General features: G+C 44.8%; 1 protein-coding gene across 2 annotated transcripts in view; it reads right to left on the reverse strand.

Moving 5' to 3' along the window:
* Window positions 1-1864: 1864 nt before the first annotated feature.
* Window positions 1865-27069, reverse strand: part of LOC146042852 (uncharacterized) — a 94294-nt gene continuing 69089 nt past the window's right edge. For both annotated transcript variants that reach the window (XM_083163109.1, XM_083163110.1), the window contains exons 6-13: window positions 25489-25561; window positions 12846-13421; window positions 10893-11029; window positions 10632-10694; window positions 9876-10016; window positions 7968-8089; window positions 4695-4786; window positions 1865-2458 (exon numbers count right to left, since the gene is read on the reverse strand). In XM_083163109.1, coding sequence (XP_083019235.1) covers window positions 2295-2458; window positions 4695-4786; window positions 7968-8089; window positions 9876-10016; window positions 10632-10694; window positions 10893-11029; window positions 12846-13421; window positions 25489-25561 — 1368 coding nt within the window. In that variant the 3' untranslated portion in view covers window positions 1865-2294. The remainder of the gene's footprint in view (window positions 2459-4694; window positions 4787-7967; window positions 8090-9875; window positions 10017-10631; window positions 10695-10892; window positions 11030-12845; window positions 13422-25488; window positions 25562-27069) is intronic.

The raw sequence follows: 27069 nt of genomic DNA on the forward strand, positions 1-27069 counted from the left end.
CCTGAAACTTCTTTGATGTGTGTTTTTGTATTAATGGTGTTGTTCTTTATATAAATTTCAAGATCCAGGTATATGATTTCTTGCTTGCTGTTTGAAGTGGTGAATTCCAGATTTAAGTTGTTTGAGTTCATATATTCAGTGAACATTCTTAGGTCTTCTTCTTCTCCCTCCCAGATGAAGAAGACATCGTCGATTATATCGACAAGATGATCTTTGTAGATATTATTATTCCAGATGACATACTGGGGACATGACATGTAACGGGCACTACTGGGGACATGACATGTAATGGGCACTACTGGGGACATGACATGTAACGGGCACATGACATGTAGCACGGCGCCCATTCTAGTGAAAGAGGCGGCACAGGACTGCAAATGGCGCACCGGGAGCCACTCTAATGAGAGTGGCTACATCTGTATATTCTAAAAATATACAGTGAGCTCTGCCAAGCAACTAATCAGTTTCTAGCTTTCATATTCTGGCCTGTAACAGATAAATAATAACTGAAATCTGATTGGTTTTCAAGGGTCATTCCTCCATATTTACCATTCTTTGTGACTTAAATAATATGTAAAATATGGCTGCACATTGCAACAATAAGACATTTATTATTACTTGAAAAATCAGTTTGCAGCATCGATAGCTGCAGATGTCGGCGCTACTGACGTTCATACATTGGCTGCACATCGCAGCACGACTGTATCGTGTAGAGAGCAGCGCTGATGTAGGCAGGGGTGCTATCACTGAGCACACTTCTTCATACATGTGGAAAAAGCAGTATCAGCATCACTGACACCCATAGCAATGCTTCTTCCATCTACCCCTCAGTGGGTCTGGGTTCCACATATTAATTTTAACTACGTATATGAACTAAATGTGTAACAATGCCACTATCTGCACCAGTGTCGAGGAGTAAAGTGACAGGGAGAGAGGCATCAAGTTTTCTAAAGTGGAGATGTTGCCCATAGTAAAAGTTTCAAGCAAGCATTTTTCTAGAATGATTGATCTGCATAACCATAATATCAGCAGATATGGCTGTGTGCTTGATCGGAGCAACACTTGAATTGCTCAGTCAGACGCCATCTAGTGGCTGCCAATGCACACTTGAAACCCCCCCAGATAGATGAGGAACAATGTTATGTTAGGTACACACTGGGCGAGTCCCGTGGCCACCGATATAGACGGTGCTGCAGGAGAATGATATAGTGCATACCCACTGACAGGTATCATTGACTATATCGAACAAAGACGTCACCCTTCCCCGCCCCCGTACATTATTGCGATATTGTCAGATTGAGCTGCATGTACAAATGACAGCCACGTACATCGTTAACAATATTGAATGGACACACTAAATGATATGCACATGAAATCGTAAACTATACTGGTACTGTCCATTTCGTTGAGAAAATATCGCCCAGTGTGTACCCAGCTTTACAGTTTTAGTACACAATCCTATATAATAAAAAGGCTATTAATAAATCAAAAGAAGGGACAACAAATACAAATATTACCGCTTGTATTTTTATATTTAGAAAAAAAAAAAAAAATTCTTTCAAAGTAAAGTTCTAAAGGCATATGAGATCTATACACAAAAGCACCAGAAAGTATTAAAGTAAAACAAAAAGAAACAAAACAAAAACAAATATCAGTGCAAAAGGTTTAAAAAAATATTGTACTCCTATCAAAACACTGCATTTTTTGTAATTCAAGTTCCATAAACATAGTTCGTAAAACTGAACAAAATTAAATAGGCAAAACTAGTGATAACCGTATGAGATTTAAAAAAAAAAAAAAAAAAAAAAACCTAAAAAAAAAAAATCATACTTCTAATGTAATGCAAATCACCTCTGAAGATTAATGCATTTTCAGAATTTATATTCATTTTAATTGTAGTCTGGAAAAAGAAAAATATATATCACGTACATGATGGTTCAGATGAATAAGCCACAATGCTTGTCATATGCAGATTTTATAGAACACAGCTAGTAATTATATTGTTCTAATAGACAGGACAGTAGGTTGCTAAAATGTGCTTCTTCATAGCCAAACGGAGAGGTTCGGCACTATATTATTAAAACAGCCATTCTCTATAGTCAAAGGAATGCCTAAGGCACCTGAATGCAGAATATCAGATTATCGTCTTCATCCCTGAATGAGTTAATACCACTTGTGTTGACGCACGTTGAAGATAGTCCACAACGATGAATTGACACTGAACACAAAAATTTGGCAAATAGGATGACTGCTAAAAAAAAAAAAAAACAATAAAAAAAAAAACAATACTGAAGTCACTGTTGCTTGCATCCCTCCTTCTTGTCTTTGGGTTTACTGCGTCCCAATTTCTCAGACTGCCTTTTTGTTGGTGGTATAAATATTGGCTCTGTGCCATCGTCCATGTAATCATAAAATCCGTCAACTGGGACAGGCTGGGTCTGGGCTGAAACTGGAAACTCTAAATAAAAAATACAAAAAGGTATAATTAAATGGTTATTGGTTCATTCACATAAACAATAAATTAAACAGGAAGAAAGCCGACCAATGTACATCTGTAAAATAATAAGCATAACATTACTGACAAAGCTTTAAATAAACCCACTGTTTGCCATTATTATATCTCCAAGTCTATATATTAGCAAGCAGTGTAATATTACACAGTACATCTGCATAACATGCTATCTTGCCCAATAACACTCTGGTATTAATCTATAAAAATCGGTTTGAGAAGAATTACTCTTTAATCATGTATTATTCTAGATGCCAGGAGCCTGAGCAATAGACTTGCAGTCTCCTAGCTAACACACATTAGAAGGGGTCAATTTGCAACTCTGTACATATAATTACATAAAGTCACAATAGGAATAGCTAACATGCAGTGCAAAGCTGTGCTACACAAGGCATGCTCCCCAATACCAGCACTTTTTTTTTTAGAGCTGTTTAATGTGTCTTTGGCGGTTTCTGAAAGAGGGGGGAAAATAATACTCCATCCCAATTTTTAAACAAAGCAGCAAAAAAAGTGACCGAAAGACCAAGCTGAAATTTAAAAAGAGAAATCAGTCTGGGCATGGGTGGTGAAGACAATAGGTTATATATTAGGAAAACTTAATAAGGTAAATCTAGGAACGTGCGTCGCCCATCTCAATCCCTACATATCCATATCAATATTCCAGACATCAGAATGATCAACACTCAAAAATTGCTTGGGACTTTTATACACCAATGACTTCCAGTAGAAGTTCCAGAGCAATCAGAATCTGATTGGATAGCCCCTGCTGTTATCCAGTCCAGTGGGAAAATGGCCGCCACAAACCTGCACATACACAGTAGACTGGCACAATGCCAGAAGCTACTGCACCACCTGAGAGAAGGGGGCCCAATCAAAGCCTGCACATAGGCCTCCTCTTCTCTTAAAGGGCTTTTGCCAGTGGCAATACATAAGTGCATATACCAGAAGATATACTGTATACCCAACGTTCCAGGGACAGGGGGAAGTCTATCTAGTTGGGGTGGGGCCTGATGTTTTATGGATCCTCATAAATTACAAAGTGTACAGATGAAAAGGACATTAAACAGTGGTATTAAGTGAGGAGCAATCTACCATTTTCGAATTTTCCAAATAAACATCAACAAAAAGTTGTAGATTATACCATGAGGTAGACTGGAAGCATGCTCGGATCGCCATTTTAGTCTTAAGGGGCAAGGTAAGAATATACCTGTCTCAACATTTAAACAGGACTGAGGTCATAGATTCTTTGTGAGGCGATGCCTCCAGCCAGTCCATGGTAAATAAGAAAAGTAATCTAGGAGGTGGCCGAAGGGTGTATCCACTGCTGTAGGATGGCTTTCCTACCGACTACTGACAGAATTACAAGGAGTTTTTTTTATCATGTTTGGGGACAGAAGATTGGATCGCAGCATATACGAATAACGCCCAAGAATCATTGAGTTGAAAGGAAAGGAAAGTTTTAAAGAAGAGGTAGCGTATGTATGTAGGGAGTTTCAAAAAGTTTGAATATGGGTGCAAGTCCAAAAACAATGGTATAGATCAGCGACACAAGAGTGACATTTTGGGCACTCAGAGGTAGTGTTCCCATCAAGTGACATTGTTTAGGGGAGAAGTATGCTCTACAGATGGAGCGTCAGCCATCCTTGGCCGGTGCTCTCCAGATCCCTTGCGCTGGCGATAGAGACTGGGAAGTGCGTGCGGCTCACACGCACGCGCACCCCAGTATCACGGCGGCTGGGCAGAGTCTCCCTGCCCGTCTTCGCTTCAGAGAGACGCTGCCCATTTGGAGTGGCGAGGGGGACCGGCGGCAGGCGCCTCGTGGGGATGTAAGAAAGAAAGGACAGTGTAGCTTGGAAGTAGGCAACTTTATGTTGTGGGAGTAGATGAAAGCGCGTCATAGCCTCAGCCAACACATTTATGCTAAAAGAAAAAAACAGTAAAAACTGTAGAGAGCGCTTGCCAGGGCTGTTTGACCTCAAGAAGCTGCTGCACTGGGGATTAGTCAGATCCCACAGGTAAATGTGGAGAAAAAAGGGTGGAGAAAAAAGGGTGGGTTGTGCAGCGCTGCACAACCCACCCTTTTTTCAACACATTTATGCTGTTGTATTATAAGTAGCATCACTACTCCAATAACAGCTAATAGCATGAAGAGCTGGGCAGTAGGGAGGACACCAGCACCGTGTACCTTGCTGGCAGACTGCAAACACTTCTGTAGGAGAATCCTTGGATTTGAACGTGGGGTCGAGCTCCTCTGCGATATTCCTGGGCGACCGGAGCCTGTAAAGTAATATATAAAGAAATGGGCAACATTACAAACAGAGCCACAACCAAAATAGGTAATTGTGATATACAGATAATAAGGCAATGTATCATCTGGTTGATCCACTGACATTCCCAATATCTACTGAGAAATTATACTGAAATAAGGCGTATTGCTGTTGTGCTGCCCGTAACAAGTGCATTCTACATCCGACCAGTGCTGTGTTCCAAAGAGGTAGATGGAAGGGGGGTGGCCATCGAATTAAATTATCTATGGTTTATGGCCGATGTCAAATAATTTTGCCATAGATGGGGGAGAACCAGATGGTTTCCCTTCATCGATGTCACACCAGTACCAATTATTGTTTGTGTACCCCCCCCCCCCCCCCAAGGTGACAGGACATGGAGCACAGGCCAGTCAGTCAAAGAAAAGGGATGACCATTGATAGCTAAAACCATCCATAACATAGTTTGTTACTATCGATGCCTGGCAACCATCGATGGTGACTGCATCGATGGCCATCCCTAGTGGATGCATGAAGCAGTGATAAAAGAGGGCAGTGAGCCAGTGGATAAGTTGCCCATGGCAACCAAGCAGTTGTTCTCTATAAATGTATTCATATGCAAATGATAAAATGTTACTTCAATGCTGATTGGTTGCCAGGAGTGTGGCGGAAGGCGGTGGTGTGGCAAGCCCGTTGAACGACTTAAAAACATATGCAATCTGGCACCAATCACGATTGACCAGATGTGCAGCACGTCCAATCAGATGACCAAGTATTCAACCCATGGGGCCACACATTGCACGATTGTGTGCACACAATCTGCATGCAATCCATCTTCCAACCCTTCGAGATTGGGTACAATCTTGTTCAGGTGTATGGGGGCCTTAAAACCATTACATATGCATTTATAAACCATGCACCCTGTAAGGACACACGTGTGCGACACCGTTTTCATAAATGTCTCCTTAGTGTTTCTTATATAAATGTTACCGATAAATTATTATTACTTAATCTTTAAAAAAAAAAACCTGAATGGAAGAACAATGCAGAGATTTCCATTGAACCCAGTTTGGGTGGCGCGCAGTAGTCAGCATTTCCACGGTGAGTGATACTGGCACAACGCGTGGGTCCAACAGGTTATTTTTAGAACATTTTTCTCACAAGAACGAATTGTGCCTAATAAACGCAGAAGAACAGACTATTGTTTGGTAAAGAAGATCTGAGCAGTCACCGCTGGAAACAAGTGGTAGACGCTTACACCTGGGTGCGTATACAGAACAGAGAACAGGATATGGGGTCTACAGAGAGAGAGTAGGGTTAGGCGACCACTAGATGTACACCTGACACAAGGTGGCCAATAGGGAAGCTACAAAAGCAGTTCTGTAAGCCATAAATAAATAAAATAAAAGAATAAAAAAATAAACAGGGACTAGCCAGAATTACATTTATCTGAGAGATTTATAGAAAACCATTTTTGATTGGCTGGGTGTGACCCCCAAACTTTATAAGCTTTTTACCGGCTTACAAAAGCTCATAAAAAAAGTGTTAGGCGCGTGCTCACAAGCATTTACAATCCTATTTAATCTAGTAGTGAAAACACGACTATTATACTCCTTCAGTATAACTGGGTTTCAGCCATTTATCTGCAAGGTGAAAAAAGGCAGCGATCGTAAGTGTAAGACGCACGGAGAACAGCTAGACAGAGCAGGTCCAACTGACTTTACCCACACAAATCAATGATGTATGCCCATTACGCCAGCCTTATGCATAGAACACATTTGGACCCATTAAAAGCCAATGCAAAAGGTGGGGGAGATAGAGACTGGAAATGCTAGCTAAAGCCTTATTGGTTGGGGCTCCTCCCTTTCAAATAACTACCTGAAAGATTGGGTAGAAAAGTTCCCCAATGTTTTAAAAATTACACTGGACAATGTGGACCTGGCCTTGCTCGCTAAGAATCCCTGCATGGGGTGGAGGGGTGGGTACAACGACAATGTCCTGGCCTTGCTCGCTAAGAAGCCCTGCAGGGGGGACAATGTGACCTTGGCCGCTAAGAATCCCTGCTGGGGAAACAATGTGACCCTGGCCTTGCTTGCTAAGAATCCCTACTGGGTTGGGGGACAATGTGACCCTGGCCTTGCTTGTTAAGAATTCCTGCTGGGTGGGGGGACAATGTGACCCTGGCCTTGCTTGCTAAGAATCCCTGCTGGGAGCGGGGAGACAATGTGACCCTGGCCTTGCTTGTTAAGAATCCCTGCTGGGAGCGGGGGGACAATGTGACCCTGGCCTTGCTTGCTAAGAATCCCTACTGGGTTGGGGGACAATGTGACCCTGGCCTTGCTTGCTAGGAATCCCTGCTGGGAGCGGGGGGACAATGTGACCCTGGCCTTGCTTGCTAAGAATCCCTGCTGGGTGGGGGGAGAATGTGACCCTGGCCTTGCTTGCTAAGAATCCCTGCTGGGAGCGGGGAGACAATGTGACCCTGGCCTTGCTTGTTAAGAATCCCTGCTGGGAGCGGGGGGACAATGTGACCCTGGCCTTGCTTGCTAAGAATCCCTACTGGGTTGGGGGACAATGTGACCCTGGCCTTGCTTGCTAGGAATCCCTGCTGGGAGCGGGGGGACAATGTGACCCTGGCCTTGCTTGCTAAGAATCCCTGCTGGGTGGGGGGAGAATGTGACCCTGTCTTTGCTTGTTAAGAATCCCTGCTGGGCGGGGGGACAATGTGACCCTGGCCTTGCTTGTTAAGAATCCCTGCTGCGCGGGGCGACAATGTGACCCTGGCCTTGCTTGTTAAGAATCCCTGCTGGGGGGGGGGGGGGGGGGCGACGACAATGTGACCCTGGTCTTGCTCACTAAGAATCCCTGCCGGGGATAATTAACCTGTAGAGATTTTTATCTCTACAGTTGTGCCAAGCTAGTGATCACGTAGAGCCCAGAATGCAGAATGACGGCTGGGTGCGTGTGTTCCGATGATGCCCGGCAACAGTATAACAGCCACCAGCTTACTTGCACATGTTGGAATGTCTTTGTTCATTACTCCTTTGATGCCAGAAATGGCTAATTATTTTAATTTTAGCCCTGTCCGTGTTTCAGTTTTATTAGGTTCCCCAGTCAATGAATAGGACAGGTGACATACCTGGAATAACCACATGTCTGCAATTCCCTTATGACAACAGGGCATGGCACCTTACTTGGTCTGGTCAGGACCTCCTTCCACTGTAGACAATTCCATTTTCTCAGTTGGGCGACAGTCAATAGGCGAAGCAAGACCTTCCGAGTCCAACCGTCCTTGGTTACAAGAAGGCACGTCATTCTAAGGGGATCAGACAACAGTCCCGTGAGAGCTGCATCTATAAAACCTGCTCTAAAGAAGATCAGAATTATTCGCCTATTCCAATTAGAACAATCTATTTTATTTGAAACATGCCACAAAGGACAAATAGAGATATACTGTACTGTTTGCTACACATGATGTGAATGGATCTCTTATTTAACCCTTTATGATCCCTAGTCCAGTTCACTCGCCCTTATGAAAAAAAACCATTATCACCGTATTGTGATGATTGACATTTAAATGTTTGGAAATACAATGAAAATTTTCCGGCAGACACTAAATATATCAAAATACTGAATCAGAATGAATCGCAATGTTTTTGTGTATGAGCTACAATCCTTTATGTAAAATGAAATTACCAAAATATATAGAGATTTTTTGGGGGTGTGGTGGGGGGGGGGGGTGGTGTGGTGGGGGGCATACGGTCATTGGGTCACCAGCATGATGGTCGACTCACAGGAAGGTCGACAGGGTTATTAGGTCGACAGTCAAAAGGTCGGCATGGTTTTTTTCACATTTTTTAAGCCGACATGTGCCGACAGGCGTGGTGGTAGAATAAAAAGGCACCGTGATCGAAGCAAGGTGAGCGCAGCAAGCCATGCGAGGGGAAGTTTCAGTGTCCATGTCGACTATGTCGACATTCGGGTCAAAATATTTTTTTTGAAAACCCCATGCCAACCTTTTGGCTATCGACCTACCCCCATTTCGACCTAATGACCCTGTTGACCTTCCTGCATGTCAACCTAATAGTGTCGACCAACATGCTGGTGACCTAATGATCTATACCTGGGGGAAGGATACGTAGGTTGTACAGGATTGTAGGTTGTACTAGATTGTAAGCTCCTCAGAGCAGGGCCCTCTTCCCTCCTGTTGTCAAAGCCCTCTTCTCTTCACATGTCACTCACAGCTCTCCCATACCAGCCCCTAGTAGTACGTTGATCAAGTCCTCACTACTTACAATTAAGCTCTAATGTGTATTGAACGGTGACGCTCTTTTTACCTTTACTTTATTTTTGTTATTTATCTATTGTAATGTTACGTTTGTCTCCCTGTACCGTTCCTTTGTACCGCGCTGCGAAACACTTATGGCTCCTTATAAATAAAATAACAACAACAACGGGGGTCACAAGGGGTTAATAAGCATTACTACAGTAAAAAGTTACTCCTAGTGAGATAATAAAGGTTATACCAGCTAAAGCGTTGCCTTTCCTCAGGAGTGGTGACTTGCTGAGAGCTTGATCAATGTATGACCCGATTGTGGTTGCTTAAAAACTAGCAGTTCTCACCACATCTCGTATGTAACTGCCCTCAGAGAGAAAGGCTTTAGAGGAAACGACAATGCAGCTACTTCTGGTAACTCAGGATAGCCGGCCGCAGAGCTGCTGACTGTGGGCAACCGCTACAATTGGACTTACACAATGTCATGCAGTTCATTCCAGGGCCCGATTCAGGTTTGAAAGGCGGGGGGCTGAATTTGGCCACGTTTCCAATGGTGCGGGTCTGCACATGCGCAAACATGCGCATGGGCAGGCCCCCTGTGTGAACGCCTTCAGCATTTTTTGGGCATCCGATTGAAAATGCTGGGTGTTCCCCCAGGAGAGTCAATGACTGCTCGGGGGCAGGTGGCACACTTCAGCGCCTGCCCCATTTTAGGCCACGTCCATAGAAAAAAAAAAAAAGACAGCTGTCTCGACTGACTAAGTTGCGACTGGGAAATTCGACTATCGAATGATTTCAGTCTTCAGGATGATTACTGTAAGCTTGCCTTCATTCCTATGCTCCTCCGCTCAGTGAAGCTACAAATGCTGCCACCATCATCATCATCATCGCTGTCCTCGGGCAGATCCAGATCCTCGGATCTCCGATGGGCTCTCAGTTCCTGTCGTTGGATGTACTTTGCAATCTCCTAAAGTGAAGCAAGAGAGGTGGTGTGACCATTACGCCAGGTTCCAGCTGTGCTAAGCGCAAGGGTAGAAGAACACTGAACGCCTTAAGGAAGACTCTAGCAGGATCAGTGCTCCAGCCTTGGTGGTGTTGGCCATGCCTGGCTTTAGGAGATCACCCAATGCCACAGCTAGGAATATATACAGGTTAGGAAGTTCTTCCTCTAGACCTCAAGATTTTTTTATATGATTTTATAAGCCAATTATCTACTGTATGGATTCCAGGGACACCATGATTATTATTACTAAGGCATAATGTGTGAGGCATTGGGGGCATTATGAGTGAATGGTTCTACTGGGAAAATTATGTGTGTGTAAATGGCACTACTGGGGGGCATTTAGGGAGGGCAAAAAGAGGGGGAAGGGGCTCAGGCGTGACATGAGTTTGCCCCGGGTGCCATGGTTCCACACTACCCCTCTGTCCATAACCTTGTGGTAACAGATGTCCATTTAAACAACGGCCAACTCTGCACAGGCACCAGTTGCCCTCAAACCAGCTGCACAAGATTTAGTCTACATGTAAATGCCCCATAGTCACCCAGTCACTGACAATATCTGACACATTAATGTGTTCTTACCTCATCTTGTGCCACCTGAGCCGCCCGGAAGTCCTCGTGCTGACTGGGACCTTTCAGCTTAGCCTGCAGAAGACATGGAGTAGAAGAATTGTTACGGTTTCTTCTATTGTGAAAACAGTGTGAGCTGGAACCATGTGATCGTCCTCCCCCCGGTTTAAAATAGAGGAACGTTTGTTGACCATTCATGGCTAGGAACTACTTAAAAACAACAGCCATTGACAGGAGTCATTTGCGTGACATGGAGAACGTTGGGAGACTTACGATGCGTTTCTCCTCCTCTTCTTGGAGCCGACGAGCTAATTCCTCATCCTTTAAGAGCTGGTCGGCGCTCCGGACGTCCAGGTCGGCCATCTTCCACTCCAGCGGTTCTATGCCAAAGCTCGGCCTGGTCTCCTCTCCTGATCAGACAAATGCAATAGATGAGCCACACCTATACAAACAAAGGGGCCCCATATTGTACAGACAAGAGAGTAATGGAGCCTCCTTGAGCGTAGCATAATCAGCTATATAAACAGCAAATGTTTAACCTACTAATTCTGCACAGTGGGGTCGATGCATTAAGCCTGGAGACAATCACGTGGCCGGTAAGAACGCAGCAGACCATAATCTCTAACTGTCATTTTTCAAAACCAACCCCGTAACAGTAGTTTGGAGCTGACTGGCGCATGATCAGTTCTCCATTCTGTAAGCAGTCAGGTTACCACTATGTAGGACTGAATGGCGGTTGTCATCGCTGTTATAAGGGACAGTTATAAGGTAAAGCATTGGCCCAATAGTCCGCGGTGTATATACTGTAGCATAACCTAGAAATCAGCTCTCCTACACCTATATGTGTTACAGTATATGCATTTCATCACTAGAAAGTTAGAACTCTAAAAGGTGGCCATACACTTGGCTGTGGTATCCCATGCAGCCTCGCATGCAATACCTGGCAACAAACCACCAGGCTCCCTGGCACATACAATGCCACTCAATGCCCAGTGATAGGATATCCTTGTTGCAGTCATGCCAATGGCCGGATCAGAGTAGTGGGGGTTAGGCACTAGGGAGAGAGAGGCGGTTGAGGGTTAGGATGTAGAATGGGCTGGTTGGTGGTTTGGAAAAATACTTACTGGGATCAGTCAGGATTTTGAGCCAGATGTATCAAGCTTCAAGGAGTGATAAACATGCAGCCAATCAGCTACTACCTGTCATTTTTCAAACCCATACTGTGACATGGCAGGTACGAGCTTATTGGCTGGTTGTTTATCACTCTCCATTTCATCACTTTTGAAGCTGGATACATCTGGCCCTTTCACTGTCTGTACGTAGGTGTCAGCATCCTGACCGTTAGGATTCTAACTGCCAGGAATTCCTGCCCTGCCCAGAAAGTTATGTATCCTCTGTTCTCATATGGATGCTCGTAATTAGGACATTCTGCTATTCATGGAGGTATTCCGAATTTTCAATACCTTTGTTTTGCCCTTTTGTTTAGTCAATTAAGTAGCATTGAAATAACTAAATAGATGGAATTAGTTGGCATTAAAACAAATATTACATTTATGAAGGTGAGTGACAAAAATACTGTATGGATACAAGGGCATCAAGTAAAAAACCTTGCAGAGCCGATACCTTTTAAAAAGACATGAATTCCATTCACATCTAGCATGGGGAGACACAGGTGCTCTTACTTTAGCAGCACTACAAGTCTCAGCATGCCCTACTATCCAACGAGTATGCTGGTACTTGCAGAGCCGCAGTTGTCATCACGTTCTCTAGCACACCTTCCACTTTCCAGGCAAGTCTAGCTTATAGTAAGGCTTTATGTGCTTTGAAACAGACAGTAATACAACTACAGTGTTGCTGTATAAGTAACTACATCAGGTAGGAGCTGCCACATTAGATATGCTGGAAACACAAAGGAAGTACCATAAAACTTTGAGGGTTACACTCCAACTCTAGGATACAGGATTAGAAAGGTCAATATTCAACATTGTGTGACTAGGCCTGTGCACCTCTGCCAACACATACATGTAAATTCTACTCACTCCTCAGGACCCCACACAGTTCACATTTCCAGGTCACCCGGCTGGTGCACAGGTGCACTCATTACTCACTGACACATTTTAAAAGATCCACAGGTGGAGCTAATGATTTCACCTGCAAAACCTGCACCATGTGGGGTCCTGAGGACCGAGGTTGTGAACCTGTGATCTACCGGAATGTTCTCAGTACCTGTTCTCAAAACGTGACTGGATATCCTACAGGAAGGATTATTGGATGGCCGATGGTGGCTGGGATCTCGATTTTGGTTCCACTGTGATCGGCGGCTCCTCTTGTCCCTGGCGCCCTGTTCAGGGCAGTCGTCGCTGTCGGAGCTGGAGTGTCGGCACCGATCTGAGTGATGCCGTCCATGCTTATCTTTATGGACCCTTACTTTCTCTTCTTTTAGACCCAATTCCCTATCCTGGCCAGGCGGCAACTCGGTACCACTTGGATGACACGGGCTTCGCTCCAGCGAGCTTCTTGGGTTCCTGTAATGAAACTGCGCCTCTTTCCACGGCTCTGGCGGTTTGGAATTTTTAGCGCCGTTACTGTCATAAAAGACTTGGCCAAAAGATATGCGGTTGGAATTCATTCTGCCAGCAAGTTCCTCCGGATGCATTGAGCTGGGTTCCCTCTCTGAGCTTCTCTGTCCTCGCCTATACTCTGCGGCATTGGGATGCTTTGAGCTATCACTGCGGAAAGGGAAGCCTTCCTCCTCCTCACTGTCCAAAGATGTCAGGTATTGCTGCTCCAGGCTGCTGTGTTCTTGTTTATACATGCAACAACACAAAGCCGGGGTTAGTAAGCACAAGCACACAACACGCACCACTGCTAGAAGCACGGCAGGGCCCTTATTTCATTGAGCAATGCCTGTGAAAGAACAGGTCTGACTACATAGAAAAGCATTTAAAGTAGGTGAGTCAGCTGTGCAATGGATTAGGCATCACAGGCACGGAAAACAAGAATCTGGTCATAAGGGTTGGAAACTCATGCATTCCAAAGTCAGCAACTGCAGGTGTAAGTCATTAGGACGACAAAATTAAGGTCGATACTCAATAGATTGAATCAACGGTGAATATGGTGACACACACAAAACATGCCTTAGGTCAACAATGACAAAAGGACGACACGTTTTTTTTTATTATTGGTATAAAAGTCTGCCATAATCTGCCGACATGGACACCGTACTGGTGTCCCTCACATGACTCACTGTATTTGCCATGCTTCAGTCACGGAGTCTTGCTGCGCTCAGCATACAGTACTATTAGTCTGTTCCACAAAAAAAAAATATGAAAAAAAAAAAAAACCCTCATGTCGACATTTTTCATGTTGACCTTTGCTTGTGTCAACCTTATTGGTGTGTTGGACCAATAGTGGTCCACCTATTTAGTGTCTACTATTTTACCATCGACAGATCAACTGGATCCCCTACTCAGCTTGCGGAGATCACCATTCAGTAGAGTTGCCATGGTTTTCTTCTATTACCGAGATATTTTTTTCCAGACGTCTCCAGTCAATATAAGTTAAGGGACAACACCTTTACCCAATATAACAGCAGGGGGAAGCACCTGATTGGCCAGGAATGTCTTTGAAACAGCTTTGGTTTAGTCACGACCAAGATCAGAGAAAACATTATAACTTTACACATACTATATAATTTATAATCATGTGTAAAGTTATAATGCCGGGTACAAAGCTTTGACTAACGGCCACTAAATTAACTACTTCACCTTCAAAAGGCTTGGGAGTTTGCAATTATATGTATCTATCTATGTATCTATTTATCTATGTCTATTGTTTGTCTCAGAAACACTGCCATTTGTTGGCAGCGGGTAAAACTACATATTTTTCTCTCACATGAACAAACACAGAGGCAATCACGAGGTAGCAGATTAGCTTTCGATACATTTGCTTCGAGCGGGTTTACTAGTCTCTTATATATGTAAAATATGTCTGTGTGACCCTGACCACACATCTAGCTCCATGTGACCCAGTTAGATGTGATCTGGTCATTTCTGCTAATAAGATGCCATTGGCTGGGAGATGTTATATACACCAACAAACATCATCCGCGGATTCGGATTAACGGATCAACTGGGATTGGGTGAGACAATACCGCGGTTGGCCACTAGCAGTCAAAAAGTATGTGCTGCACATACTTTTTGTACTAGATCTCATCTCATTGCAAAACCATGATGCGATGAGATATTGTATACAATAATTGTAACGTTTATGGGCACCTTAAGACTTCAAATCCCGGCTTTCCTCCTCTACACTTTCTTGCTATGCCTATACAGCATGTAGAAATGTCAGGTGTTAGTACAGAATGCTAGGACAAAGCATGGATACAGTAACCATGGTAACGGCAGAGCGGCAAGTGGATCACGCAACCATTCGGCAACAAGACAGGTGTCCAGTTTCCTCTGAAACCCATTGGAAAGAATCTTCGGGAGGTGCTGTCCTTCATAGTATACACTGAATACAAGATTCCAGCAGCATAGGAATAGATAACCAAGTGCCAAAACCGACAGCAGCACTAGGGCACATGTGAAATCCCTTAACGTATTTCCCAGGTAAATATGTAGATGGTTTCTTCTTCTTCAAGGATTACACGTAGGTTTCCAAAACTGGTTTGTTCTTTTTATTATACGTTATAGCAATAAGTGAAATCAACAATATTACAGTGTAACTTTTCTCTCACAGGAGTAATCACATGAAATACACTACCATTTCAATGCAAATTTTATTAAACCGGAACCTGGCTGTTCTCCACTTGACTTCCTCGCTTGTCAGGCTCTCACAATAAACATAACATATATCCTACCTTTGACGCTAGGAATAACAATGGTAAATTCAACAACACTTAGTTATTCTACACTGTAGGTGTGGTATGCAATAACACACAGACCAAGTATTTATGGCTTATTGCGCAATAAGATATACTTATATAGAGCTTAGAATTGTCTAGACGTGACTAAACCGTTATATGAAATGTTTTTTTAAGTTGAACTGTTCTCCTTTTATATTGATCCGCTGAACACAGACTATAATATGTGTAGAGGTGAGTTGGCTGTTATTTCCTGCACTGACTTTTCCTATTCTTGTCGAGGTAACTCTGTATCTCCTACTCTGAAGGTCCTGTTGGAGGCGTCCCCTGGCCCAACGAAAGCCGGGTTTAGCCCCTGGTGTGGATTATATACTTTCTTCACTGTATGCTAGGAAGCGCTCCCTGTCTCGTGCGGATAGAATGTAGCTCCCTTGCGCCACTAATGATGTTGCTATGTCCCTTCAAGGCGTCCCCTGACTTTTTGATAGCCGGGTTTAGCCGTGAGACTATAAAGGTCGATGCAAGCGAATTGTAGTGCTGTATTTGGGCTGTTACAACTTCACAATCTCTAACTTGTAACTTATTGGCAGTCTATATCACTAGTACACTGCTATCATCGGCTGTAGAATGCAACAGTGTAGATGTGACTTGCTGTCACTCTGTGCAGTAGTCTATCTCAGCATACGCTGCAACCAAGCTTCTTATTATCAGGTAACTAATTTATGGTGGAAGTGGGTTGTGAGGCAATAGGTTAGCTAGTCTGCTCCCTTGGAAGGAATGGAATTCTCACTTCCTTGCTTTCACTGTCTCAGCTGTAATGTCTCTGCAGACTCATACTGTGCTAGTGTCAAATACACTGATTCAACTTCAGGCAGTTCAATAACTAATTTCTCTGGTTACAGTACTGACTGCAGCGCTGGGTAATGTCTGATATGTGCTAGTAGAAGTGGGTAATGCTATGTCTCTCGCTATACAGCCTGCTGAGCTTAAGACATTTATCAGTCTCCCTTGATATGCCTTTGCCTGTGCTTTTCTGTATCCTGTTACTGAGGGGAAGCGTATTGCAGGGGGCTATAACTGGCCGGAGCACTGCTGTAACTACAGTATCTGCGCTGTAGATTTATGCTTTCCACATATGGGATAGTGGGCTGGACGGAGGCGATGCTATATGCTTAGGGGAAGGCTGAGGACGGCCTCCAGCTGGACAGGGCTGGGGAAACACTCACCACTCCCCTTGTCCTTCTTTTCCTCTACTGCAGGGCCTGATCGATCACCGCCCCTGTTGCCGCCTCATCTCCGCCTCCTATGATGACGACTCCGCCCGCCTCCTCACGACGATGCCGCCCGCTTCCCGAATCAAAGTGCCGGGTCTTGTGGAGAAGCTGCCGGAGCCCCGCCGCCAGTCAGCGCTTAATCCTGCCTGACTAGCGCTGTTCAATCGCTCTCTCCTGGTAAGCGTCTCAGCCTTTTTTCCACCTCTTCTCCAGCACTGCTGTCTGCTGCTACTATGCTGCGTAGCTCTGCCGGACCAAATCTCCTGAGGAGAACTGCCTGTCAGCACCGCGCTAGTCTTAACACCAAGCTGAGGGGAATTCAACTCCCTGCACTAACGGCTCTCCTTTATTTATAATCTCTGTTTAGGCGGGCTGCTCTGGGGCTTGCGCTGAGCGCGAGCACCCCAACTTTATTGTCCATTCACATCTAATTTTATCACATGCGCTGCTCCTTTCTGCGAAAGTCTGTGTTGCCTTCGGTGAAGGCATTGTGCATATATATATATATATGTACTACACATTTGGTGCCAACCTATCTTTCTCCCCTGTGGGGAGGATACATTCAAAACACCCCAGTACTTTACATTAAAAGATTATAGTATGCATATATGCCTGTACATATACAATCATCACATTTTTCCCCGGTAAAACATTGCATGTCCTCAGGCAATGAACTTTATAAATTTATAAACAACAATATATTACATATCTATATTTCTAACATTGCAAATCATCACATGTTTTTGGAGTCAGAAAGTTTACATTTGTATCAGAAATCATGCTTTATTTGAACATTTATGTTCAGTCTCTGAAGCGGAGGGGTTTTACCCCCCGAGTACTTCTGACCGGCCTTCCTGGTCTTTGCTCTAGTTCAACTTTCTCATGAAACGAAGCCGGTTCAGGCAGCTGAAGGAGTTCTGACGCTCTGTCATCACTTGACTGATGCGACGTTACCCTGCGAACTCCGCAAGGTGGCACAGAGCCGTTCATGAGAAGTAACAAGTCCATAGGATCGCGCAAAAAGTCTTCCAAGTTCGGCTGAAGGTCCTCTATTCCGGGTTGATCTGTCTCGGAGGAGTCTTGTTCTGGCTGAGCCTTATAGATTTTCAGGTTATTCCGATGGATCATCTTCACATCACTATTTTCTTCTCCCTCTTTCACAATTCCATACACTACAGTCTCTGTTGAAGGTAAGAGAACCACTTGGTATGGAGTACTCTCCCAGATAGGGTCCAATTTACTGTTCCGGTGTTGCTTTTTCTTCAGAACTCGGTCTCCTACTTTTAGCGGTTCTGCTCTGGCATTCTGATTATAATCTCTTTCTTGGCGATAGTGAACTTCCCCCATTCTCCTGACGACAGCTTCGGCAGCAAGATCAATTCTTTGTTTGTGCTCCAACACCCAGTCAGTTTGGGCAGGATTCGAAAGTTCAGTAAGAGCATTGAGCTCCAAGTCCGCTGGTAGTTTGCCTTTTCGCCCAAAGAGCAAGTAGTAAGGAGTATGTCCCGTTGAAGCATGCTCAAGATTATTGTACACAAAGGTAAGTTCGGGCAATAATGAAGGCCAGGTTAACCGTTGAGCTATGGACAAGCCCCGGATCATTCCCAGTAAAGTCTGGTTCGCTCTCTCGCAAAGCCCATTGCATTGTGGGTGATAGGGCGTAGTTCTGATCTTTCTACACCCATACGTTTTGCATAGTTCTTGGAATAATTGCGCCTCGAATGCTGAACCTTGATCAGTGAGGATCTGTTCTGGAAACCCGTAGGGTCTAACAAAATTCTTCATAAAGGCCTCTGCCATGGCTTTTGCAGTCAGATCATGGACGGGCACGGTCACCATAAATTTTGTGTAGTGATCCATCATCATTAAGGCATACTGGTAACCGGCATCACTGGGCCCCAACTTGACGTGATCCAAAGTTACTATCTCGAGTGGGAAGGTACTTCGAATGGGCTGTAATGCGGCTTTCTGTCCGGGCTGCACATGGGCCTTAACTGCACAAGCAGGACACCTTTCGATCCACTTTTCAACATCTGTATGAAGCCCTACCCAGAAGAAATGTTTTCTAATGGCACTCTCGGTTTTCTTGACCCCGAAATGTCCAGTTTTGTCATGGTAAGCTTGTAACACTTGAGTCCGCTGTTCCGTGGGGACAAGTATCTGGTTAAGATGGTCATGGGTGCAGGGATCTATATTGCTTTTAACCAGGACTCCATTGATGAAGCTTAGTCTGTCTCGGTACCTCAGCAATTGGACCAACTCAGTCGGAAGTCTTTGCCGTTCTTCCCGGCTGGGAATTCTTTGTGACATCAGGAAGTGTTTTAATTGTTGGAGCATAGAACATTTACTTTGCAACTCCTTCCAATTTAAATCTTGATGACTGGATGCACCCCCTTGGACGGCTGACAGGATAACTTCTGCCCCACGGAGGACAACCGTTCGTTGTTTAATGGGCTGTGGGCCAAATAAGGGTATCTCGACATCTTCCCATGAATCTTCCTCTTCCGGTTCCACTTCCTGGGGCAATCTTGAAAGGGCATCCGCATTTGAATTCTTCTTCCCGCTTCTGAATTTGATCTTATATTGGAAGTTCTCTAAGCGGGAGACCCACCTCTGTTCTAGCGCTCCAAGTCGGGCAGTCTGTAGATGTGCCAGAGGATTGTGGTCAGTATATATGGTGCATGGGGTGGCGGCTAAATAGTCTTTAAATTTTTCTGTCACCGCCCATATTAAAGCCAATAGCTCCAACTTGAACGCGCTGTAATTTTGATCGTTTCTTTCGGATTTCTTCAGACTCCTGCTGGCGTAGGCTATTACTCTTTCTTTGCCGTTTTGGTCTTGTGCTAGGACAGCACCTAACCCTTGATTGCTGGCATCCGTATATACTTTAAAGGGTGAGTCATAATTTGGATATGCCAGTAAGGGGGCGTCGATGAGAGCCTGCTTCAGCCGTTGAAAGGCATCTTCCTGTCGATCGTCCCATCTGACTCGGGTATTTCCTCGGATTTCCTTCCCCGGTATACCCCTTAACAGGTCGTGAAGAGGGGCGGCAATTTTCGCAAATCCGGCCACGAATCTCATGTAATATCCTACAAATCCCAGAAACCGTCGGACATCTTTAACAGTCACCGGGGTGGGCCAGTCTTGAACTGCTCTGATTTTTTCTGGGTCTGCTGTAATCCCTTCGGAACTCACAATGTGGCCTAGATACTGGACGCTGGCCTTAAGGAGGTGGCATTTAGAAGGTTTAAGCTTAAAACCATATTTGGCCAGCCGTTGGAAAACTTCTTCTAAATGCTGAAGGTGTTCTTCGTAAGTATGGGAAAACACGATGATGTCGTCTAGATACAACAGTAAGATGTCGAAATTTCTGGATCCTAAACAGTACTCCATCACCCTTTGGAAAGTGGCTGGGGCATTCATGAGTCCGAAGGGCATCTGCAAAAATTCAAATAAACCCATGGGAGTTGTAAAAGCCGTCTTTTCAACATCCTCCTGGGCAACTGGCACTTGCCAGTAACCACTCGTCAGGTCTAAAGTTAAGAAGTATACAGCCGATTTTAGGGCAGCTAAGGATTCCTCTATTCGGGGGAGAGGGTAGGCATCTCGATGAGTCACTGCATTTAATTTTCGATAATCGACGCAAAAGCGGAGTTCTCCATTCTTCTTCCGAACAAGGACTATCGGCGCAGCCCACGGGCTGTGACTATCCCGAATCACCTTAGAAGCTTTCATGTCTTCTATCATCTGCTTCACTGGTTGATATAGAGCAGGCGGTATCGGACGATGCCTTTCTTTTATCGGGGAAGCAGTTCCAGTAGGGATGTAGTGTTGAACCCCTTCTACTTTACCAAAATCGGCCGCGTGTTTACTGAAAGCCTCCTCATTCTTCAGGACTAGCCGTAGTACTCCCACTTTCTCTTCTTCTGGGGTATCAGGTTCTCCAATCTGTAAACTTCTCCACCACTCCTCCTGGCCATTGACTTTTGTTTCTTTCTGATCGGTGACAGTCTGTTGAACGGCAATGGTGCTTACATCTAGGATATCTTGGAAATTTGCTTCATAAATCTGCGCAATGGTTTGAAAGCGAGCCACCTTGACGGGGTAATTGTGCGGATTCAGGAGTCGTACAGGAACTTTTCCTTGCACAACGGTGACCAGGGCCCGGGCTACAACGAATGGCTCAGTCCAAGTGTCCTTATTTCTCTCCACAACAGCATCGTAATCTCGTCCTCGTGGGCCAACTTTGGTCTTGCACCAAATCAGATGCTCTGAATTTGGGGGTAATATGATGTTTCGTCTTTCAGCACTGCGAACAGTTCCTATCTCCCCTCTCTTGTCAGCAAATCTCTGTTGACTCTGAAGGAATCGGATGGTCTGTTGTACCGATCGTCGTTCGGGGAGATTTCGAGTAGACAATTCTTGTTTTAAAGCATCAATCAATTCTTCTGGGCAATTCTTTAGGACATTCATGCCAATAACGATGGGGGGTAGCCATTGATCTTTGACGGCTGTAATCAAGCATCCCTGATTGAGAAGTCGAGCTCGTCCTATTTCAATCTCAGCCTCCCAATATCCACAACATTCGATACTTTGCCCATTGCTTGCCAATAGTGTCAGCCAAGGCGGTGGTGGAGTTATGATGTTATCTTCTCGCCAGTGTTGAGTAAATTTGTCCCATTGGATGGTGGTCACTTGTGACCCAGTATCTAACAACGCGTGTAAGTTGACTCCATTTATTTTAATTTCGATGATGGGACAACACCCCACGAATTTCGGTGTCCATTCTTGCGAGGTGGGACCTTCTACTGAGGAATCTCCCGACGGTTGGTCCCTGCCCTCGGGATTTCTTCGTTTAAAGGGGCGGAGCTACGGCAATTTCTCTCTATATGCCCACTTCTCTGGCAACGCCGGCATATAGGTCTTCCTTGCTCGTCGAATTGATCTGTAGGTAGTCGTCTAGAGCTCCACGAAGTTCCTCGCCCTGCACTACCATAGGGTGGTTCCCTCCCCATCCGCCATGCTCTCGGGGGTGCCTGAGCTTCTTTCAATGTTTTCAACTCTCGACACAGCTCAGTCATCCCTTGAGTTAATTCGGCCATTTGCCCTTTTATTTCTGCGATAGGATCTTTAGAGGCGGTGGATTGAATTTGCTGAAGAGTGGTTTCAACAGGTACAATTACGTTTTCCTTTTTGGGTTTATCGCCTAACACTTTTCTGATCAGTTCCTTGAAGTTTGAAAAGCTGATGGGTGCTTCTTGCCGATGTAACATTTTTAATTGTCCTTTGGTATTCACATCATAAATTCCGTCTAGGAATTGGTTGGTTAAGGTCTCGTCTTCTTCAATCGGTTCTTTTGGGGCACACAACTTTATATCCCGGAAGGCCTCTTGTAATACTACAGCATATTCTCGAAGTGTTTCATGCGGCTGTTGTTTCCTGGAATAAAACAGTGTTTTAAGTTCGGACAGAGTCTTCTCATCGAACTCCTTTGCCAACTTGTCCAATATGTCCTTTGCCGATTTCTTTTGGCTTTCCGGCCACGACTTCACTTCTCTTTTCGCAAACCCCTTCAGTTGAGCCAAAAGAATCTCCACTTGTTGGTCTTCATCTAATTTGTATACCTGGAACATGGTCTCAATTTGTTCCCTAAAGTCGCGGAACGCATTGGTTTCAGTTGTCTTGCTGTCTCCAGTATAAGTGGGAAGCCAGGGTGCCCCAAAGTAATAGGGCATGGTTATCGATGCCGGTTTACGCATAGTAGAACTTACTGTATCCGTTGCATCTCCTTCTCTTGTAGCGTTTATTTTACTGTTAGGTGAAGGGTTTATTGTTGGTAGGAACCTTTTTCCGGATGTTGACGCAGGAGTTTGCGGATTTGACATTTTTCCTTCGTATCCTGTTCGTGGACGCCAATTGTGAAATCCCTTAACGTATTTCCCAGGTAAATATGTAGATGGTTTCTTCTTCTTCAAGGATTACACGTAGGTTTCCAAAACTGGTTTGTTCTTTTTATTATACGTTATAGCAATAAGTGAAATCAACAATATTACAGTGTAACTTTTCTCTCACAGGAGTAATCACATGAAATACACTACCATTTCAATGCAAATTTTATTAAACCGGAACCTGGCTGTTCTCCACTTGACTTCCTCGCTTGTCAGGCTCTCACAATAAACATAACATATATCCTACCTTTGACGCTAGGAATAACAATGGTAAATTCAACAACACTTAGTTATTCTACACTGTAGGTGTGGTATGCAATAACACACAGACCAAGTATTTATGGCTTATTGCGCAATAAGATATACTTATATAGAGCTTAGAATTGTCTAGACGTGACTAAACCGTTATATGAAATGTTTTTTTAAGTTGAACTGTTCTCCTTTTATATTGATCCGCTGAACACAGACTATAATATGTGTAGAGGTGAGTTGGCTGTTATTTCCTGCACTGACTTTTCCTATTCTTGTCGAGGTAACTCTGTATCTCCTACTCTGAAGGTCCTGTTGGAGGCGTCCCCTGGCCCAACGAAAGCCGGGTTTAGCCCCTGGTGTGGATTATATACTTTCTTCACTGTATGCTAGGAAGCGCTCCCTGTCTCGTGCGGATAGAATGTAGCTCCCTTGCGCCACTAATGATGTTGCTATGTCCCTTCAAGGCGTCCCCTGACTTTTTGATAGCCGGGTTTAGCCGTGAGACTATAAAGGTCGATGCAAGCGAATTGTAGTGCTGTATTTGGGCTGTTACAACTTCACAATCTCTAACTTGTAACTTATTGGCAGTCTATATCACTAGTACACTGCTATCATCGGCTGTAGAATGCAACAGTGTAGATGTGACTTGCTGTCACTCTGTGCAGTAGTCTATCTCAGCATACGCTGCAACCAAGCTTCTTATTATCAGGTAACTAATTTATGGTGGAAGTGGGTTGTGAGGCAATAGGTTAGCTAGTCTGCTCCCTTGGAAGGAATGGAATTCTCACTTCCTTGCTTTCACTGTCTCAGCTGTAATGTCTCTGCAGACTCATACTGTGCTAGTGTCAAATACACTGATTCAACTTCAGGCAGTTCAATAACTAATTTCTCTGGTTACAGTACTGACTGCAGCGCTGGGTAATGTCTGATATGTGCTAGTAGAAGTGGGTAATGCTATGTCTCTCGCTATACAGCCTGCTGAGCTTAAGACATTTATCAGTCTCCCTTGATATGCCTTTGCCTGTGCTTTTCTGTATCCTGTTACTGAGGGGAAGCGTATTGCAGGGGGCTATAACTGGCCGGAGCACTGCTGTAACTACAGTATCTGCGCTGTAGATTTATGCTTTCCACATATGGGATAGTGGGCTGGACGGAGGCGATGCTATATGCTTAGGGGAAGGCTGAGGACGGCCTCCAGCTGGACAGGGCTGGGGAAACACTCACCACTCCCCTTGTCCTTCTTTTCCTCTACTGCAGGGCCTGATCGATCACCGCCCCTGTTGCCGCCTCATCTCCGCCTCCTATGATGACGACTCCGCCCGCCTCCTCACGACGATGCCGCCTGCTTCCCGAATCAAAGTGCCGGGTCTTGTGGAGAAGCTGCCGGAGCCCCGCCGCCAGTCAGCGCTTAATCCTGCCTGACTAGCGCTGTTCAATCGCTCTCTCCTGGTAAGCGTCTCAGCCTTTTTTCCACCTCTTCTCCAGCACTGCTGTCTGCTGCTACTATGCTGCGTAGCTCTGCCGGACCAAATCTCCTGAGGAGAACTGCCTGTCAGCACCGCGCTAGTCTTAACACCAAGCTGAGGGGAATTCAACTCCCTGCACTAACGGCTCTCCTTTATTTATAATCTCTGTTTAGGCGGGCTGCTCTGGGGCTTGCGCTGAGCGCGAGCACCCCAACTTTATTGTCCATTCACATCTAATTTTATCACATGCGCTGCTCCTTTCTGCGAAAGTCTGTGTTGCCTTCTGTGAAGGCATTGTGCATATATATATATATATATGTACTACACATTTGGTGCCAACCTATCTTTCTCCCCTGTGGGGAGGATACATTCAAAACACCCCAGTACTTTACATTAAAAGATTATAGTATGCATATATGCCTGTACATATACAATCATCACACACACAACCAACCAACATCCGGCATCCCCAGTAACAGGTTGGCCAGCTTCCTTCTGGAGCAATGGAGGACTTCCATTATTCCAGGTTCTCTCCAGCAGAGGCGCATGTGCTACCACCAACGAAACTACCCGGCATATCATCACACCCACTCTCCCCTATGCACTGGGGCTTTCGGACAGTGAATGAAGATGATGCTAATGCTTTACAGAACTATAGGCATTTGTGGGATTGGTTACGCACTGGTGCAGAGCAGACCTGGTGTGTATGGAATTAATGACTCCACGGTCATCTATGCCTACTCCAGTTACAGATTACATGTTCCAAAAGTAACCCGACTTGATTACGGCTTTTCCAGCCACAGGTTGATTTAAACACTGCCCTACATAGTCTCATGTGGTGCAAAATTCTAATGGTTATTTGGAGATTTGCTAGCTTCCAACGTTGGCTAATTGGTTTTTCAAACCAGACGGACATTCCAGTGAGTCAATGGTGCACTGGTTAATGAGCAGCATCCTCCCGCGCACTAGTGATTGCGGACAGCCGAATGCAGGTGGCACATAGTTTAGTAATGAGTTCTACAGAGAAGACCCTCAGGCACCATGCCAATACCAGATCTTCCTTACCTCCCCGGGACCGCTCTTGCGCATTCCTCTGCAGTTCCTCCTCCTCCAGTTGTTGCAACCTTTTAGCGATTTCCTAAAGAGAGAAAAGTGAACATAACAATGAACTGCAAAGACTTTAGTACATAGCAACTATTCATAAATTATGCAGAAATATCCCACCTAATTTTATGAAAAAACAGGCTTTAAAAAAAATACAGAGACCGCTCATTACAGTCCTTTAGTATGGAGAATACATCTGCATTACAGTATATTGAGTGTTTGTCATAATTTGGAAACTAAACACAGCTCCTGTCTGGTTTGGTGCTAGTTGTTGGTCTCTAGAGGAGCATGGAAAACCATTGTTTGCACAAGAGAGTCATATTTCCCACAGCCATTGGAGGCACTGCCTGGTGAGCTCCAGCTGTCAGTGGGGCACCAAAAACATAAGACTGATGGGGCTGCTGAAGTAGGACAGAGCTCTCTCCACTCATTTCATGGAGATTTTCTATAAGGCGTCTAATGCATTATTGAGATGAACCTTTTCTTTCAACTTAAACCTTGATTACCCCTAGCAGTAAATCACACGGACACATGACCTGAAATAACTCACACGGACACGTGACCTGAAATAACGACACGGACAACCACTGCATAAGTTTAAAAAGGTAAAGGGTATTTATTGTGGTATGACCCTATTGAAAGGGATGGCCTAGAGAGCGCTTGACGACCAGCCAGTCATAAAGTTAGCAATGGCGGCGACTACAACGCCCCAACTTGTAACTAGGGCGAGGAACCGCCCCCATTGAATTCAAAGCCAGCCTGCGCTGTGACTGTCTTGCCGCCCCTCCTAGGGCCTAATGAGGACAGTTCTAAAAGTGTCCTGCGTCCCCCCTCGGGGGCAGAACTCACCAGCCTTCCTGGCAGAGGGTGGCAATACCTCACAGTGACCACCTGTACTTCAAACTGGACTGCTGATCGAGAGCGCCCTCCCGCCAATTAATATTAAAATTGATGAGAGCCAAATTTGGGTGACGGCCGAAAGGCCATGTGGTAGGTCAGCACAAGGGAGGGAGGGTGGGAATCCAGACTCAAGAGGAAGATGGATCATCTGACTACCTCTTATATATCTCCACCTAAGCTACCACCCCTTCTACACCTGATTGGCTACCCCATCTACACTGCACTTCTATGGGTAAGTGACACTCTGATTTCTATCTTTGTCATACCATCTCAAACTGCACCGACTCTTATATTCCCTCATGCCTAGGCAGCCCTCGCTCTCTCCAGTCACTGCTGACTGCGGTCCTAGTTCACAGAACCCCTTTGCAGCCTCCTTAAGCTGAAGTGTCTTGGAATGTGTGTTGAACAGATCAAAGTGTGTGTGTGTGTGTGTGTGTGTGAGCTACAACTCTGCTGTGTCTTTTATTTATTTATTAGCAGTTTCTTATATAGCGCACACAGATTCCGCAGCACTTTACAGAGAATATTTGACCATTCACATCAGTCCCTGCCCCAGTGGAGCTTACAATGTATATTCCCTACCACATGTACACACAGACATTCTAGGGTTCATTTTTTGGGAGCCAATTAACCTACCAGTAT

Source organism: Crinia signifera, chromosome 19, assembly GCF_055691185.1.
Source record: "Crinia signifera chromosome 19, ASM5569118v1, whole genome shotgun sequence".
Taxonomy (NCBI): domain Eukaryota; kingdom Metazoa; phylum Chordata; class Amphibia; order Anura; family Myobatrachidae; genus Crinia; species Crinia signifera.